The sequence below is a fragment of the Indicator indicator genome, chromosome 2 (genome assembly GCF_027791375.1).
Source record: "Indicator indicator isolate 239-I01 chromosome 2, UM_Iind_1.1, whole genome shotgun sequence".
NCBI classification, from domain to species: Eukaryota; Metazoa; Chordata; class Aves; order Piciformes; family Indicatoridae; genus Indicator; species Indicator indicator.
The window spans coordinates 58,448,695-58,466,864 of NC_072011.1; the positions used below are offsets into that span (position 1 = coordinate 58,448,695).

General features: G+C 47.8%; 1 protein-coding gene across 1 annotated transcript in view; it reads right to left on the reverse strand.

Annotated features, from left to right (window-relative positions):
• Positions 1-17,597, reverse strand: part of LOC128976444 (phosphofurin acidic cluster sorting protein 2-like) — a 66,173-nt gene extending 48,576 nt beyond the window's left edge. Inside the window, exon 1 of the mRNA XM_054393696.1 lies at positions 17,539-17,597. Coding sequence (XP_054249671.1) covers positions 17,539-17,594 — 56 coding nt within the window. The 5' untranslated portion in view covers positions 17,595-17,597. The remainder of the gene's footprint in view (positions 1-17,538) is intronic.
• Between the last annotated feature and the right edge of the window lie 573 nt (positions 17,598-18,170).

Consider the following 18,170-nt stretch of genomic DNA (forward strand, 5'->3'; position numbering starts at 1 on the left):
AACCTCCCTGGGCAGGCTGTTCCAGGGTCTCACCACCCTCATTGGAAAGAATTTTGTCCTAAACTCCAATCTAAATCTTCCTTCTTCCAGCCCAAAGCCATTTCCTCTCATTCTATCACTACAAGCCCTTGTCAAAAGCCCCTCCCCAGCTTTATTGTAGGCATCCTTCAGGTACTGGAAGGCTGCTCTAAGGTCTCCTTGGGAGCCCCAACTCTCAGAGCTTGTCCACATAAGGGAGTTGCTCCAGCCCTCCAGCTGCATGGCCCTCCTCTGGATCCGCTTCAACAGTTCAATGTCCTTCTTGTGCTGGGGGCCCCAGAACTGGACACTCAAAAGGTACTTCTAGAAATTCTAGACTTGGCTGTAATCATCCTGGAAGAGATCTGCAATGAACAATTCTAACCTCAACAGAAAGTTTGGGTTGTAATCACAATCTACCCTGAAGGCAGAGACCAAGAAGCTTCTCTCACACAAAGCTACCCTGGATTTTAAACCTTGATCTACTTAATTCTGCCTTCTTCCCAAAGAGAGTTCTGACATCCTGCACATCTCACAGCCAGTTCTCCTTGAAAAGTCATTTGCTCTCAGAGTACTAGGAAAAAAAAAATAGGTTGTAATTAAGCAAAGTTATTAATCTTTTGTCACCTGGGACCCCAGATCTATTCATATTCATGTCAACAGAAGTGTCTTCCATGACAATCAGGGCTAGACACAAGTGCCTCATCATTTTTCAGAACATAAGATAAGATCTTCTGGAGACCAATAACCAACAGCTCTGCCTTTTGTTCACAGCAGTGCTTAGCTGGGGTGTTGACCACTTCTGCTACCCTTGACACTTCTGGGTGTCAATGGAGGGGGCCAGGCTCTTTTTGGTGGTTCACAGTGATAAGGAACAATGGGTTCAAACTTGAACATAGAAGATTTCACCTCAACATGAGGAGAAACTTCTTTACAGTGAGGGTGACAGCACTGGAACAGGCTCCCCAGGGGGGTTGTGGAGTCTCCTTCTCTGGAGACTTTCAAAATCCACCTGGATGCATTCCTGTGCAGACTACCCTAAGTGATCCTGCATCTGGCAGGGGGGTTGGACCTGATGATCTCTTGAGGTCCCTTCCAACCTCTGCCATACTGTGATACCTCATCACCCACTATTTTTCTCATCTGCATCTCAGCCAAAGACCCTTCCCCTGGCACCGGCACAAACTGTCACAGTCTGTGGGCCAGTTTCATGCACATTTCACAGCTCTGCTAGCCATCCAGAGGAGGAATAACCATGGCCACAAGTCTTTGGAATGTTTTTCAATATTCCTCAAGAGGAAGGAACTATCAGGATCTGCTAAAAGCTTAAAACAGCCCCCTCAAAGACACTTAGATATGTGAAGTGTCCAGGCCACTTAAAAAGAGATGCTGGAGAACCCAGCAGCAGCCAGGCTCCTCCTCACATGGACAGGTGGACAAGACTCAAATTCAGGGGCCAACTATCCTCACACTCCTTGGACAAACTCCATGAGGCCTGTGTGAAATTTCCTCACAGCTTCTTCTTCGGGTAATGGTCAAGGCACAGAGAGGTTTGGTGACTTCCTTCACACATCACATCCCTGCCTGCAGGGGTATGAAACCAAGATTTCTCTGGTCTAATTTGGGTTCAGCAGTGTCAGGATTAAAGGATGACAGTAACTGCATTGCTTACTGTAGTTAAGAAACCATAATAAGGTTAAGAGATTTCCTTTCCCTCGCCTTGATTAGGCTATGAGTAGGCAGAGGCTATAAGGCAAGGGGGTGGCTGTTAAACCTTTCCTCCTCCCATTGCTTAAGAGGTGTGTGGAGAGTTGTTAATTTTACCTCCTTATTCATGTCAGACACTTCTCACCTCCCTGGTTTCAAGGCACATTTACCTCTGTACAAAGGGAGTGAACACACCTTCCTGCACAAACAAAGAGTGGAGCAGGCTCCTTGAAACCATTCCCACACCAGCCTGCTTCCATTCACATTAAATATCCTCACAGATGCATCACTGGAGGGATCACTGCTCACATGCTGCTCAAACTACTGCTAGTCATGAAACAGCTTAGCCTGAAAATGCACCATTCTCTCCCACCTCCTGTCCTGCACTTATATTGGCTCTTTTTAGGCTGTCTCTTCTTCTTCATTTCCCCTCTCAACACTCAATGCCACCCCTCTGGAAAGAGAGCAAACCTTGAAGATGCCTAGAGTTATCTCTGCAACGCACCCAGGCACATCGACCTGCAAACAGGGGTTTGGAAGATTCTCAAGTTCTCCATCACAGGGGATCTAGCAAGACAAGGATCCCCTGGAGAAGACAAGTGGTAATGGGCACAAGTTACTCCTGAGGAGATTGATTGGACTCCAGAAGGAAATGTTTCACCATGAGAACAGCTAGATGTTGGAATCATCTCCAAAGGGAAGCAGTGGATTGCCCTACACTTGTCCCTTAACACTGGACAGTGTTAAGACTCAGCTTGATAGGGTGCTGGGCAATCTCATTTCAACTATAATTTTACCTAGAAGGGTTGGACCAGATGATCCTTAGGGTCCCTTTCATTCTGACATTCTGTCATTCTGTGACCTCCACCCTCCCTCTAACCACTGATTTCTATAGAACACGGTTCTTTGAGACAGTGGCCCTTGACAAGTCAGAACAAAACTGGGCAAACAGATCAGAAGTTGAGAGAGCTGGACAGACATTGTGTACTTTCTTTGTAGTTTCCTGTGTGAGGCTGCTACTCATTTGCTGTGTTACTCACAATACCCAAACGCTGGGGGGGTGGAGAGGGTAGAATCATAGAATCACAGAATGGTAGGGGTTGGAAGGGACATCCAGAAAGCATCAAGTCCAACCCCCGTGCCAAAACAGGATCACCTAGGGCAGGTCACACAAGAACATGTCCAGATGGGCCTAGAAAGTCCCCAGCAAAGGAGACTCCACAACCCCTCTAGGCAGAAAATTAACTGAGGACAAACCACACCAAACAACTGCTGTTGTCCCACCACGTGCACAGGAGAGCCACAGTGATACAACCCCATCCCCAGGCAATGCTGCAGTGAGGCTTCACTGCTTTTACAGAAGGAATTAGGAATTCAGGCCTGGTTCTAGGCAGAGAGGTGAGATTTAATCCATCTCTGCCACTTCTTACCTGTTGGATGAATCCCTTCACCTCTGCTTCCCCCTCAGCCACATCTATCCAGCCCATGGAGTAAAACCCCCACAGAAGAGCCATGTTTCATAATAGCACATCATGAAGCCTCAACCACAACAGGATGTGAGACTCTGCCATAGCCTCTTGGCACCTCCTGTCACACAAGCTGATTTCCAGATAATGAGCACATTGCCAGGAAGCCTCTCCTGAGGAAGCATCTGCCCAGACAGCCTGTCCCAGTATGCTGTGCATGCTGCTCACTCACACAGCCATTAGCTTCTCTCATGCTCCACTGCAAGCCATGCAGATATTAATTGCCCCTACCAGAAACAAAGCCTTTCTTCTGCACAAAGAGCATTAGCAAGGCAAAAACAATCCCAGCTGACTTCTACACAACTGCTCCCCAACCTTCCTCCAGACCCTACCAGTTACCATGGTCCTTTCAGCTTGTTCCAGGGATTCCCATTTGGCAGCACCCAGATTAGACAGCAAGGAAAATTCTGCTGCTGGTCTGGCTCTCAGATGGTTTCTCTCGTTTCAGGAAGGCCTCTGGCTTCCCAGCCCAGCTTCTCCAGTCTGTAGAAGCTCCAGCCATTTCCTCTAATTCAGTTTTGTCTGAGCATACAGGCAGTTCTGTAAGGGCCTATTTTTCCCCAAGAAGGGCAGATTCCTTCCTTCCTGAGTACTGGCACCGTGCTGTAGGACATTGGCTTTGGCAGGAACCCTGCCACACCTCAAAATCATTTCTGCATTACAATGCAACTTCACAGCCCTGCTTAGCAAGGAAACTGCAACACTGCAGCATGGAAACAAAGTGGGGAGAACAGGAACAAGGGGTCACAGCTATGGTTTCAAGCAGGGGAAAGGAGTCATTTCAACTAGAAGAAGAGCAGGGAACTTCAGATCCTGGATCTGAATCTGTGTCTCGCTTCAGCGTCCAAGCCATGAGGTCATCTTTCTGCTCTGTTTTCAAACAAGTTACTTGTTTAACAGAAAGCATGTGACCAAATCTGTTGCTGCTGTATAATAATGGCCTCCCTAGAAACATTAGAAAGAGCTTACTGAACAATCCACAGGTCAGTGGAAAGGCTGCATGCTGCAGCAATCATTAAATCACAGGCCCTGGAACAGACCTCCAGAGAACACCGAGTCCAAGCCTCCTGCCAAAGCAGGATCCCCTAGGGCAGGTCACACAGGAACACGTCTCCAAAGCCTCCAGAGGAGGAGACTCCACCACCTCTCTGGGCAGCCTGTTCCAGTGCTCCCTCACAGGAAAGAGGTTTTTCCTCATATTGAGGTGGAACTTCCTGCATTCCAGTTTGTATCCACTACTCCTTGTCCTATCACAGGACAGTACTGAAAAGAGCCTGGCCCCTTCTTCTTGACACCCACCCTTCAGATATTTATAAACGTTGATAAGATCTCCTCTCAGCCTTCTCCAGAGTCTGAGTGATTACAATCTTTTGAAAGTCTGTTTTTGTTTTTTTTAGAGGCAACAGAAAGGGTACATTACTGGAAAAACATCACACCTTTAACTAGTCATTGCTGTACTTAAGATCACTGTGCTTGAAATTCCAGCTGTTCACTTGGAGTCTGCCCAAAAGCAACCTCAGGGAAGACAGAAGAAAAGTGGAAGTCTGCAGCAGCACATTGATCTTCTCTCATTTTAGCCACGCTGGAATTAGGCATCACAGAATCAACTTGAAGCTATTTCCTCTCGTCCTGATCAGCACTGGCATTGCTAATGTCACAGAACTTTTCTGAAAAACAGAACAGAACTTTTCTGTCTACCTACACAGCAGAATTGCTGCACCAGTTGCCTCCAAACCCAAGGCTGCTTTAACAAAAGCTGCTGCAGAGCCAGCTTAGATCAGAGCAGCAGTTAGTGGCATGGCAAGGTGATAAGACACCACAGCTCCACAGAGCCACAGCACCAGCAGGGAGTGATTACAAAAACACCACTCACAGCCTTCTCTACAGGAGGAGAAAACCAAGTATTTAAGAGGGAGTGACAAGTACCTTTCAACCAACTTTGAAAGTGCTAATAGGGATGCTGGACAGGCTACATCCCAACACTCATCACCTGGCAGAGCTTGCTGGAGTACACTTCCAAGTCTGCTGGAGATGTGCCAATACAACCAAGCTGGGAAAAGCAGTGAAATGAGGTCAGGGTTAGTTCACCGACCCACACCAACTTCCTCCAGTTCTCTGCTGCAGACATTTGTCCAAGTGTCAACAGACACCTGTCTGGCAAACCCTGCTACAGTGACTTAAACACAGAAAGGGCATCCTCAATGGTCCAGACTGTCCTAGCAGAGAACTCCATGCACACTGACTAGAAGGGGACCATGTGCCTTGCAGAACCTTTTGCAATGCCCAGCCTAACTGCTTTCATGGTGAGGAGGGAAGCTGTTTCATTACAGCTTGCTACTTCTGAAGTAGCAAACCCACCAAACATCCTGTTTCCTTGAGCTGGCAAACACCTCAGATATCACCACCTGCAGGCTCAGGAATACAATTCATATATTCATAGATACATAGAATGGGCTGGGTTGGAAGGGACCTTGAAGATCACCTAGTTCCAACTTCCCTGGCACTGGCAGGGACACCTTCCTCTAGAACAGACTGCTCAAGGCTTCATCCAACATGGCCTTGAACACCTCCAGGGAGGGGGCATCCAAAACCTCTCTGGGCAGCCTGTTCCACTGTCTCAGCATGATAATACCATGATAGAAAGAGGGCACAGGGGAGGGACTGGAGTGATACGGGTTTGTGGAAGTGACAGCATGGAAATCTCTTTCTATTTTTAAGGCTTCATCATAACTGTAAGGAAAAAAAAATATTTAAAAAGAAGAAAAAAGAAAGTTTAATTCTAAAGAGCTGCCTAGTTATGATTCTTCAATGGAAAGAAGGATTTTCACCAAAAGTGCTGAAATTGCATGTAGGCTTTTCACTCACTTGCAACACAACTTGCTAATAGCCGGAGCCTGTAAAATCTACTTCTCTGCTCAGGTTCTTGTGGGTGAAGCAGGTCCTGAAACTAGGGTGGCTTGTCCCTGCTTCTACAGATCAGTATTTCAGTAAATAGAAGTTATTCCCAAATCAGTACCCTGGGTTCAGCTAGGATAGAGTTAATTTCTTCACCACTAGCTGGGAGGGGCCAGCTATCTGAACCAGCCAGTGGGGTGTTCTGCACCATTCTGGGTGGGGACTTGTAGTGGAAGGACAGGGGGGATGGACTGAGGCTGGAATAGGGCACATTTAGACTGGGTATTAGAAGAAATTCTTTCCATTGAGGGTGGTGAAAAACTGGAACAGGTTATCCAGGGAAGTTGTGGATGCCCCCTCCCTGGAGGAGTTCAAGGCCAGTTTGGGTGAGGCCTTGAGCAACCTGGTCCAGCAGAAGGTGGCCCTGCCCATGGTGAGGGTATTAGAACTAAATGATCTTTAAGGTCCCTTCCAACCCAAACTGTTCTATGAGTCTATACTCACATCATGCCTGCCATATAAGGGGAGGGCAGGTGAGGAGGTTTTTGGCCAGTGTCAACAATTTATTTCACTCATTTCATATATTTCTTCATTAGTATTCTTGTTATTTCTGTTGTTTCTTCTCTCTTTGTATTGTCCTATTAAACTTTGTTTATCTCAGCCCAAAGGGCTTTGCCTTTTCTTCCTGATTTTTCTTCCCATTCCAGCAGGGTGAGAGGCAGTGGCAGTGTGTGAGCAGCTGTGTGGGGCTCAGCTGCCAGCTGGATGTAAACCAAGGCAATAAATATGGATATTTCATCAATGGATAGGTGAGATAAGCAAAGTGTAAATGCAGAGTAATGGGAATGTTGGCCTTTTGCCTGACCAGAGATTAAGGAATTTAACAGAGAGAGAAAAATCTTGAGAAGTCAAGGGGCTTTACAGACAACAAGGAAAAGAAATTTGTAAATTATTCATATGGTAAATTATTCATATATACAGTATACTGTGAACTCCAAAGGACATCCTGAGTCTGCTTCTGACAAAGGAGCACACAAGAAAGGAAGAAATACTTGGAGCAAGCAACCTCAAGCATAAGGTATGAGAGGACTGAAAGAAATGTCAACTGATGAGACTATTTCGGGGATGCACATATGAAGACTGGCTGAGGGAGCTGGGCTTGTTTAGTCTAGAGAAAAGGAGGCTGAGTGGAGACCTCATTGCTCTACAGCTCCCTGAAAGGAGGCTGGAGTGAGGTGGGGGTTGGTCTCTTCTGCGTATTAACAGAACAAGAGGAAATGGCTTGAAATTGTGCCAGGGGAGGTTTAGGTTTGATATGAGGAAAAATGTATTTCCTGAAAGAGTGGTCAGGCATTTGCACAGCCTGCCCAAGGAGGTGGTGGAGTCACTATCTCTGGAGGTGTTCAAGAAATGTGTGGCCATGGCACTTTGGGACATGGTTTAATGGTCATGGTGGTGTTAGATTCGTGGTTGGACTCCATGATCTTAGAGGTCTTTTCCAACCAAAGCAATTCTGTGATCCTATATTTAAAACAAACAAAAAATAATCAGAAAATCTAATTTAAAAAAGCCCCAAACATTCATTAACTGTGGAAAAAACCAAAGCCCTTAAAAACCATTTTAAACACATCAAGAACATAGTTCACCTAAAAATACAGGCCACACAAGAACATGTGACTGTTGCAGCTTCACAAAGAAGAGTCTCCAAGCACTGACAACAAGCAAACTACTTTGAAAAGAGAAGCATTAAGGTTCAGAACTAAAAATTACTCAATTACAGGTGTGCAAGGCAAGACAGAAGCAAGGGAAAATGTGACAACAGTGCCAAAATTATCAGCAAGTATGTGCAGGGCTTTTGAGGGAAAGGAGCAATGAGAAGAAAGTGGATGTGTTGATAAGGTCAAAAACAAATAGAAGATAGCTGAAGGAACACATACAAGGAATTCTTATGAAATATGTATATATAATGTAAAACTAAAAACCTCTGATCTAAATAATACAGATTCAGAGACTCTACTTGAAATGCAAAGGAAAATCAGACAGCAGAAGAATCAGTAAGAGGCTTTGGATGAACATGATCTTCTCTTGTGGTAGAGAAAAGGTATTAAAGAACAGGAAAAAGAGCAGCAGAACCCATTACAAGGGAGTTATTCCTAATCTAACCCAGCACAACAGCTAATTGTTAGTGGGTTTCAGTTTTAGAAAATGAAACCAAAGATACGAGTTTTGCCCATCATCCCAAGCTGCCTATACTGATAAGAATTTAGTTACAAGCACAGAAAACACCAGAAACACCCAGTTGAAAATACACAGCTGAGCATGGAACCTGGGCATTTTTTTTGTTCAGGAGATGGTCCTACATGCTCTGGCTCTGGATCTCACAGTATCAAAGATGTGCTCGCACTGAAGAATAAGAAGCATGAGGAGAAGGAAGTGCAAAAATCAACGTGAGCACAGAAATAAGGAGAGCCTAGAAAAACTAGAATAGCAGGCAAAATACAACAGGAGGTTTTATTTACTAAATAGAATCCCTCAGTGGGTTGGACCACCTGAGACAGGAGAAACAAAGAGCACAAGAGATGACAATGGGCAGTAAGTTTGTAAAGGACGTGGCATTGCAAGGGGCCTGCAGAAAAAAACAAGTATAACTTTCATCTGTGTGCACAGAGGCTGAATCACCCTGCAGAACGTGGAGTGGTCCCTGTAACCACAGTTGAAATGTGTGAAATTACCTGAAACAACCCATTTTGTCCTCCAGCCCACTGCAAGGAGTATTCTGAGGCATCCAAACAAAGCCTCCTAATCTAAGAGACTTCTAACTACCAGAGCAATGTCACTTAAGCTCTCTGCTTCCCCAGAGGCAGACACCGATTCCTGCTGCCGCATCCCACACAGAAGATACTCTCACTTTTTGTTTTCCCAAACAGTATCCACCAGCTTTGATGTCCTTAAAAAACAAAACAAAACAATCAAACAAAGCTAAAAACAGAAGCACAGCTTACCCATCAGCTGGGATGCTGAAAGCTTTGACCTGATAAGAATACAAATAAAATAGCCTTGCCCACATTCTCGTCTGCATGCTATCAAATGCAGTGTTTCTCACCTCTGCCTCTTTCCTTGGAATTAACTTCTTCTGAAGTTGACTGGAAACTCAGTCTAGAATCATAGAAGGGTTTGAGTTGGAAGGGACCTTAAAGATCATCTAGTTCAAATCCCACCACCATGGGCAGGGACACCCTCCACTAGACCAGGTTACTCAAGGCTCTGTCCTCCAACCTGGCCTTGAATACTTCCAGGGAGAGGGCATCCACATATTCCCTGGGCAACTTGTTCCAGTGTCTCACCACCCTCACTGTAATGAATTTCTTCCTAATATCCAGTCTAAATCTGCCTTCCTCCAGCTTAAAGCCATACTGCAAACAGATTTCATCGAAGAACAGATCTGCTGCAGGACCTCCATAAGACACTGGTGCTCAGCAATTCATCCTTTTGACAGCATAAAGGTCAAGAGATCTCCTTCCCCAAGGAGGATACACTGTGCACATACTATGTGGCTGTTAGTAATGAATCACAAGTCAGTGAATACACCAGAGGAAGCAGAATGAGCCCTTGTAGCGTTGTAGCACAATCGGAGCAAGGCAACATTTCTGATAAGCCATCAGACAACTGAGCTAACACAGCCTAGCTCATGAATGAAACATTGGAGAGCAAGGCCAGGAGGCAGCATGGCAGGTACTTCAAAGAAAATGAAGTCTTCAGGGAAGTCAACTATTAATATTCTGAAAGGAGCACACCCCCACATCGATCATGCTGGCAGGGGGACACTTGTCCTGAGTTCCGCTAATGAGCGGAAAGAAGGAATAACAGACACCAGCTCAATGATTGTGTGCTAGGAAGGGAAACCTAACACTGCCAGAGGATAAATCCCAAACACTCCTCTGTGACAGGACTGAAACTGTGCCAGGGGAGGTTCAGGTTGGATATGAGGAAAAATGTCTTTCCTGAAAGAGAGGTCAGGCATTGGAACAGGCTGCCCAAGGAGGTGGTGGAGTCACCATCCCTGCAGGTGTTCAAGAAATGTGTGGCCATGGCACTTTGGGCATGATTTAATGGCCATGGTGGTGTTGGGTTGAAGATTGGACTCAGTGATCTTAGAGGTCTTTTCCAAATGGAACAATTCTATGATTCTACGACAGAAAAGCTACAGAGAGTGACAGATAGTGGACAACACATCAGATGTAGCCAAGCACACAATATGAAGAATAGTAAGCAATACAATAGCTGCTTACAACATTTTGGTTTCTAAGTAGGACTAAAAGGAAATCATAATTCAAACATGGCAAATATCACCAGTTATGAGAGACCACTTCCTTACAAGAAATTGGAACCTCTCCCAAACACTCCCTGCCTGGACCTACCCCAGTTTGTCACGAGTATCTTTTGAGGGAACAATCTGGAATCATTTAACATCCCCAGAGGTGTAACACTATAGCTTACCCAAACAGAGCAGAATTTTGCTGAGGTTGGAAGTTTACCATGAAAATGCCTGATTTACCCAGTAAATCACTCAAGAACATCTCAAGCCTATAAACACACATTATTCCACCTGGAGTAAGTGCTTCTTAACAGAACATCCAGTTCAGAGGCTCTTCACTAACAAAGCTCACAGGGAGGTTGTGAATGCCCCCTTCCTGGAAGCGTTCAAAGCCAGGTTGGACAAGGCCTTGAACAATCTGGTCTAGTGCAAGGTGACCCTGCCCATGGTGGGGGGTTGGAACTAGATGATCTTTAAGGTCCCTTCCAACCCAAACCATTCTGTGATTCTATGAAAACAGCTTCAGAAAAGAAAACTCTTAAGGGCTGCCAAGAGGAAGCAGACTCATGACTCCAGACCTGACAGAGCAGTTTACTTCCTGGGGCTGTGAGATGCTGCCAACCTGGTTGAATGCAGCCCTGCCACAGGAGAAAAATATTATTCCATCCTGCAGGACATGTACTGCCCACTGCAAGGCTTTCCCCATCTCAGGCAAAGGAAAGAACACAGCCAGCTACAAAAAGGAAGCCTTACCCTACTCTCCATGAGGTGTCAAGTAACAAATCCTGGCTGCCCAAACAAGACAACAGTGTTGCAGAGACAGAACATGCAACCCATAGCACTTCAAAGGATTGCCATATGGTGCATAGCATAGATCACTTGTGAACTATCTCCAGTTGTATTTGAAAGAGCTGCTCTCCTTCCAAGAAGACATTCATTAGGCTTTTCAATGAATGAAGTTTTCCAGCTTTCCAAAGCACAAATTTGGAAGTTTTACCAACAAAGAATTCAGAGCATCTCCTGAAACAATGTCCTGAAGGTACACACTGAATTAATAGAATTGTGAAATTGTCAGGGTTGGAAGGAACCTCAAGGATCATCCAGTTCCAACCCCCCTGCCATGGGCAGGGACACCTCACACTAGAGCAGGTTGCTCACAGCCACATCCAGCCTGGCCTTAAAAACCACCAGGGATGAGGCTTCTACCATCTCCCTGGGCAACCTGTTCCAGTGTCTCACCACCCTCATGGTGAAGAATTTCTTTCTAACACCCAATCTGAATCTACCCACTTCTAGTTTTTGCTCCATTCCCCCTAGTCCTATCACTACCTGACATCCTACAAAGTCCCTCACCAAGCACACACTTGGCTGGGCACTGGAATGGGTTGCCTGGGGAGGTGATGGAGTCACCATCACTGCAGGTGTTCAAGAAATGTTTGCCCATGGCACTTTGGGATATGGTTTAAGGACCATGGTGGTGTTAGGTGGATGGTTGGCCTCAGTGACCTTCAAGGCCTTTTCCAAACGGAACAATTCTGTGATTCCCTACGCAGCCTCACAACGTGAGCCCAAACCACGTGCATCTCCCTAAGTCAAAGCTGTTCTATCATGAGCAGGAGACACTGTGTTCAAGCACACCGCGTGGCTGGCAGCAGGACTTGGAATGTATTTGAGCTCATGCATCATGCTGAGATATGAGGTCCTCTGGACAAAACAACACAATGTGTTTGAATCCCTGCAGTGCCACTCACAGCATGGTTGGCACAGGTAGAATCTGCCTTTGCAGTCTGAGCTCAACAATGGTCTGAGGTCGATGGTTGGACTCAATGATCTTAGAGGTCTTTTCCAACTGAAACTACTCCATGCCTCTATGATTCTAATACTGGCACATTAACCAGAACACAACTCGTACCTCTCGCCTCAAAGTAGAATGTGATGACTTATCACTGAAACAACATTCACAGAACACTGAACACAACAGCTGAGCCATGGGAAAAGAGTAAGAGTCAACACAATCACAGGATGCATTAGGTTGGAAGGGACCCTCAAAGGTTGTCCAACCCCCCCCCCTGCAGTAAGCAGGGACACTTACAACTGGATCAGGTTGCTTACCTTGAATGCCTCCAGGAATGGAGTCTCCAACATCTCCCTGGGCAACCTATTCCAGTGTTCCTCACAGTAAAAAGCTTCTTCCTAACATCCAATCTAAATTTGCCCTTCTCCAGTTTAAAACCATTGGCTCTTGACCTATCACTACAAGCCCTTCTAAACAGTCCCTCCCCAGCCTTCCTATAGCCCCCTTCAGATATTGAAATGCAGCTATAAGGTCTCCCCAGACCCTTCTCTTCCCCAGGCTGAACAGTCCCAACTCTCAGCCTACCTTTGTAGGAGAATTGTTCCAGCCCTCTGATCATCCTCATGGCCCTCCTCTGGACATACTCCAGCAGGTCCATGTCCTTCTATTGTTGAGGACACCAGAGCTGGACACAGTACTCCAGGTGAGGTCTCACCAGAGCAGAGCAGAGCAGAATCACCTGTGTTGATCTGCTGGCCATGCTTCTTTTGGTGCAGCCCAGGATGCAATTTGCCCTCTGGGCTGCAAGTGATCACTGTCAGCTTGTGTCCAGTTTCCCATGCACCAGTACCCACAAGTCCTTTTCTGCAGGGCTGCTCTCAATCTCATCATCCCCCAGCCTGTATGGATATCGAGGATTGCCCTGACCTAGGTGCAGGACCCTGCCACTTGGCCTTACTGAACCTCATGAAGTCCATCTGGGCCCACCACTCCAGCCTGTCCAGGTCCCTCTGGATGCCATCCCGTACCTCAGTCACATCAACCACACCACTCAGCTTGGTGTCATCAGCAAACCTGCTGAGAGGTACTCAATCTTCTTGTCTCTATCACTGATGAAGATATTGAACAGCACTGGTCCCAGTATGGATCCCTGAGGGACACCACTTCTCACCCATCTCCATCTGAACATTGAGCTGTTGACCACTACCCTTTGGATGCTGTCAGCCAACTAATTCTTTATCCAACAAACAGTTTACCCACCCAGTCCATATCTCTCCAGCTCAGAAGGACGTTGTGGGGGACTGTGTCAAAAGCCTTGCAGAAGTCCAGATAGATGACATCCATTGCCCTTTCCTTGTCCACTGGTGTAGTCACTCCATGGTAGAAAACCACTAAGGTGGTCAGGCAGGACTTGTCCTTAGGAAAGCCATGGTGGCTGTCTCAAATCACCCTCCTGTCCTCCATGTGTCTTACCAGAGCTTCTAAGCAGATCTGTCCCATCATCATCCCAGGCACAGAAATGGGGCTGACAGGTTGGTAGGTCCCAGGGTCCTCCTTTCTACCCCTTTTAAAAATGGGTGCAGGGTTTCCCTTCTCCCAGTCAGCAGGGACTTCACCTGACCATCCTGACTTTCCAGACATCACAGAGATAAAACAGTTTTATCCTGTTTCCTGATTAAGAACTTATATTTGGGGGCTCTCAGATATTAAAGGGATAAAAAGGAAGAACAATCCTACTCACAGAAGTTGAAAAGAACAAGACCCTAAGTATGTTCACACAAAGTCCTTTCACAGATTGTTTTCCAACTGCCTGATCAGCATACAAAAATGACAAAACCACAGCTAGAAGTTACTTTGATGTGGACAGACATTTCACTTTAGCAAAGTTCTAGTTCATTCCTTGCAGTCTCCATACAGTGGAAAGTTGCTACAACCCTTAAGGGTCCTTACTTGAACAGTATCACAATAAGGATATTTTCTCCTGCCTCAGAAGACTGCTGTGAAGACTTTTACTAAGATAACTATGAGTGGAAGTTAAGGCTGACAGACTGATTTAGTTAAAGTATCCTTCCCACCCTGCAGCACCAATCAACCAGGATTACTTTCCTCTTAAGGCATCGTGGTGGGAAGCAAACAATCCCTATCCCAGTGGGTAGCCTAACTGAAGATGCAAAGAACACTCTGCTTGGTTTCCAGGTGTTTATTTCTTTCTGCCTCTCTGCATAATAGTCCACTGCCCAGAAAATGCAACTCTTGTCTCCCTTGAGAGCCACCTCAGCCAAAGGAAGCTGGGGTCTAGGCTATGCTCACTTGGTTCATCCTAAGAGCATGAAGAATTCACCCATCTCCCTCAACTTGGCCCTGGAAAAGACCCCAGCAGAAAGGATGATACAGAATCACAGAATGGTAGGGATTGGAAGGAACCTCTGGAGATCATCAAGTACAACCCCCCTGCCAAGGCAGGATCACCTAAAGAAGATCACACAAGGAACACGTCCAGGCAGCTTTTCAGTGTCGACAGAGATGGAGACTCCACCATCTCACTGGGCAGCCTGTTCCAGTGCTCTGCCACCCTTAAATTGAAGAAGTTCCTCCTCATGTTTACATGGAACTTCCTGTGTTCAAGTTTGTGCCTGTCACCCCTTGTCCTGTCACTGGGCACCACTCAAAACAGACTGGTCCCATCCTCCTGACACCATCCTTCACTATTTCTAAGCATTAAGTCCATTCTGAGAATAAGGCAACTTCCAAAACTAATCGTGCACTAAGATCAGTGGCACATTCCTAATTCAGCAGGAAAGACATAATGATGGGCAACACTTCACCTTAGAAAGCCAAGACCCTCCTTCAAGGCATCACAACTCTTACAGTCATACTACTGAACTACTCAGTACCTTGGTTATACTTCACAGTGTCTCCTTCCAATTGCCCAGCCACGGGCAGGGACACCTTCCACCAAACTATGTCGCTCAAGACCCTGCCCAGCCTGGCCTTGAACACCTCCAGGGAGGTGAAACACCTAAGAAGCAGTATAAGGACAAGAAAATATTTATGATACAGAACCTAGTAAAAGAAAGCATGTTCTACAGCATTAAAATCAATACAAAGTTCTCCTTTCCCTAGACATGCATAGAGCTGGAATAGCTGCAGCTCATACACACAGGACAGAGGCCCAGGGGAAAATGATTACTACCCTTGAGTGGGTATTATTTTGGCAACACCCCCAAAATACAATAAGACCAGAGCCCACCTGTGCTGGGCACTGGAACAGTACAGCAGAGTTTCTACCCTGAAGGACATAAAGACTGAAACATTACACAAATAGATCAGAACACAGCAAGCTGAGCACAATGCACAGCTGTACCATTAACACAGCTCAGATCCTGGGCTTGATTTACCTCCAGTTTCAGTGAACACAAACACCTGCCTGACAGCTGCTCACCTGTAACCTGCTCACTCAGGAAAGCCTGGGCTAGCCGAAGACAGAAAACACAGAAGCACCACATTGGTCACTGTGGCCTGACAAGATTTCTCTAGACACCTGCTGACCCTGCAGGCATAGCAGCACACCATGTTTGAGCCATGGCCTCCGAAGGAAGAGCCAGGTTGCATCTGCTTCTTCCCATCCTGATAAATGTCGCATTTGAAGACATCCCAGAGATGATACCTCAGAATAATTTCACCAGTTTCCTCCAAGCTGGCGTGTCAGATGACTGCCTCCCATGCCTTATCAACATGCAAAGAGGCTCGTGCATTAGAACAGGCATCTATCTAATGCCAGTGGAAACTGCCCTTGTGAAAAGGCACAGGATCCACGGGCCAAAGAGCAGTTCTTTAGACACACAACTTTCAAACTGATCACACACCAGTTCTGTTCACCCACTGCCTTCCCACCACTTAGAAATTCAAGTCACACTATTCCCAGCCATTCTCTCTTTAATTTGCCCAAAACAGTTCCTACTCTCCTTTGTTCCTGCAGCTTTTCCATTTGTGAAGACTATGTACCAACCATGCTTCATCGCCACTGAGTTCTGTGCTCTGTATCTGCAAATTCTTTCTGTAGGGAGTCAACCTGCTAATTCTGTCCTGCTCTTCAAATTCCAGCCTGGGAGTAACCTACCCACAAACAAACAATACCTCCAGTCACTTTAAAGCTATGGAATGATTACTGCTTCCTGCTCAACACAACAGCCTCAGCATGTGTCATCAAAAGCTGCCTGTGAAAAGCCAGTGCACATGTTGCAAACTCCTTCCCATGTGCAGCCTGCTCAGTCCAGGACTTTCCTCGGAACTGCAATCACAAAGACTTTCTCTACTAGCTCAGAGTGTTTTGGAACATTTCTATTCCTACCCATGTGACCACTCAATCACCAAGTTTCTCCCTACAAATACATCAGCCTTCTGAAGCCGTTTCAGAAAGGCTGGTGCTCTCCTTCCCCTGTTGAAACGGGCTTCTCTAGCTTTTGTGCAGCACTTGAATACATCACTTCCAGGCAACACATCACACGCCCAGAGACACATAGACCCAGACTGATTTCCTGAATCAGCTCTCACAAGAAGGCCTCCTGATCAACATCTAATGAGTGGGCCAAAAGACACTTAGCTCATTAATGCACCCAGCACCTCCTGGCTCTTCATATTCTTCTCATGAGCACCTCAAACCTGGCGATACCCCTAACCACACCATCAGTAACGACACTGACGCCATTCAGCTTGTCTACCTGCTCCGCGGATTCAGCTGGCAGGAGAGCGAACCTTTTTTGTTGTTAGCTATGGCCCCGAGTGCAGGTGTCACAGGTAACCCACAGATGCAAGGTGGCCACTACCTGGCCCCAAGGGACCGGCTGTAGAGCCATCAGAGGCCAAGAGGCAGCTTTCACAAGCAGCATGGGCACGACGATCTCCCCGGAGATCTTCCATGGCCATCACGGCACACGCTAGTCTGAGGCCGCAACATGGAGTCAACGCAGCCGTGGTCTGGGGCTGGCACACCCAGCCCCGCCGGCCCCTGGTGCTGCTGGCAGCCCGCCGGGCGGCAGAGCGGGGCAACGGTGGCAGGGGTTGCCGTTCGCCCCTCGCCCAGCCACCACAGAAGGGGCGCAACCCCGGCTCGGCGGGACAGGGATGCTGCAGGGACCGCCGATACCAGAAACGCACGGAGGCCTCCGGGGGACCGCCTCCATCTCCCCCACGCCCGTGCCATTCTCGGTCGCGAACGGCTCACCGAGGCCAGCAGCGGAGCGAGGCGGCCCCTAAGCGAAGCCCCGGGCGACGCGGCTCACCTGGGTACGCAGCTCGGCGCCGAACGGTCGATCTCCCATGTCGCGAATAGGTTCATTGGCACCGGGACCGGCCCGGGGAGGCCAGCCACCGCCATCGTAGCCGCTGGCGTCCCGCCGGCCATCGCCGGGGGCCCCGCGGTGGATCCTGAGCCCAACGCGCCAGCTGCCGCTGCTGCCGCCGCCGTCGCCGCCATCCCGCCGCCGTCGCCGCCAGTGGCGATGGGGGGGCGGCCCGAGCCCCTCGCCTCAGCGCCGGCCTCCGCCTCGGCGGACGCGCGCGCTCGCTCGCGCGGCGGGGCGGGCCGGGGTGGGCCCGCTCTTCCCGAGGCTGCCAACCGAAGCGTGGCAGGGTGCGGCGGAGGGGAGCCGGTTAAGGCTCCTGTCCAATCAGAGCGCGGCTAGGGTGCGGCCTGCGGCGGCAGACACAGCCAATCGGAGCCAGGGAGAGCGCGAGGATTGGAGAATTTGTCAACCCAGCCAATAGAAAACTAGAGGGAACGTAGCCGAAACGGCCAGTAAGCCAATCGCATGGGCCGCCGGAGACGGGTGCAGCCAATGGGAAGAACGCTGATGCCCCGGCGGATGCGGGGAGGGGGCGCGTGGCGGTGAGCCTTTTGAAGCGCAGCCGCCGC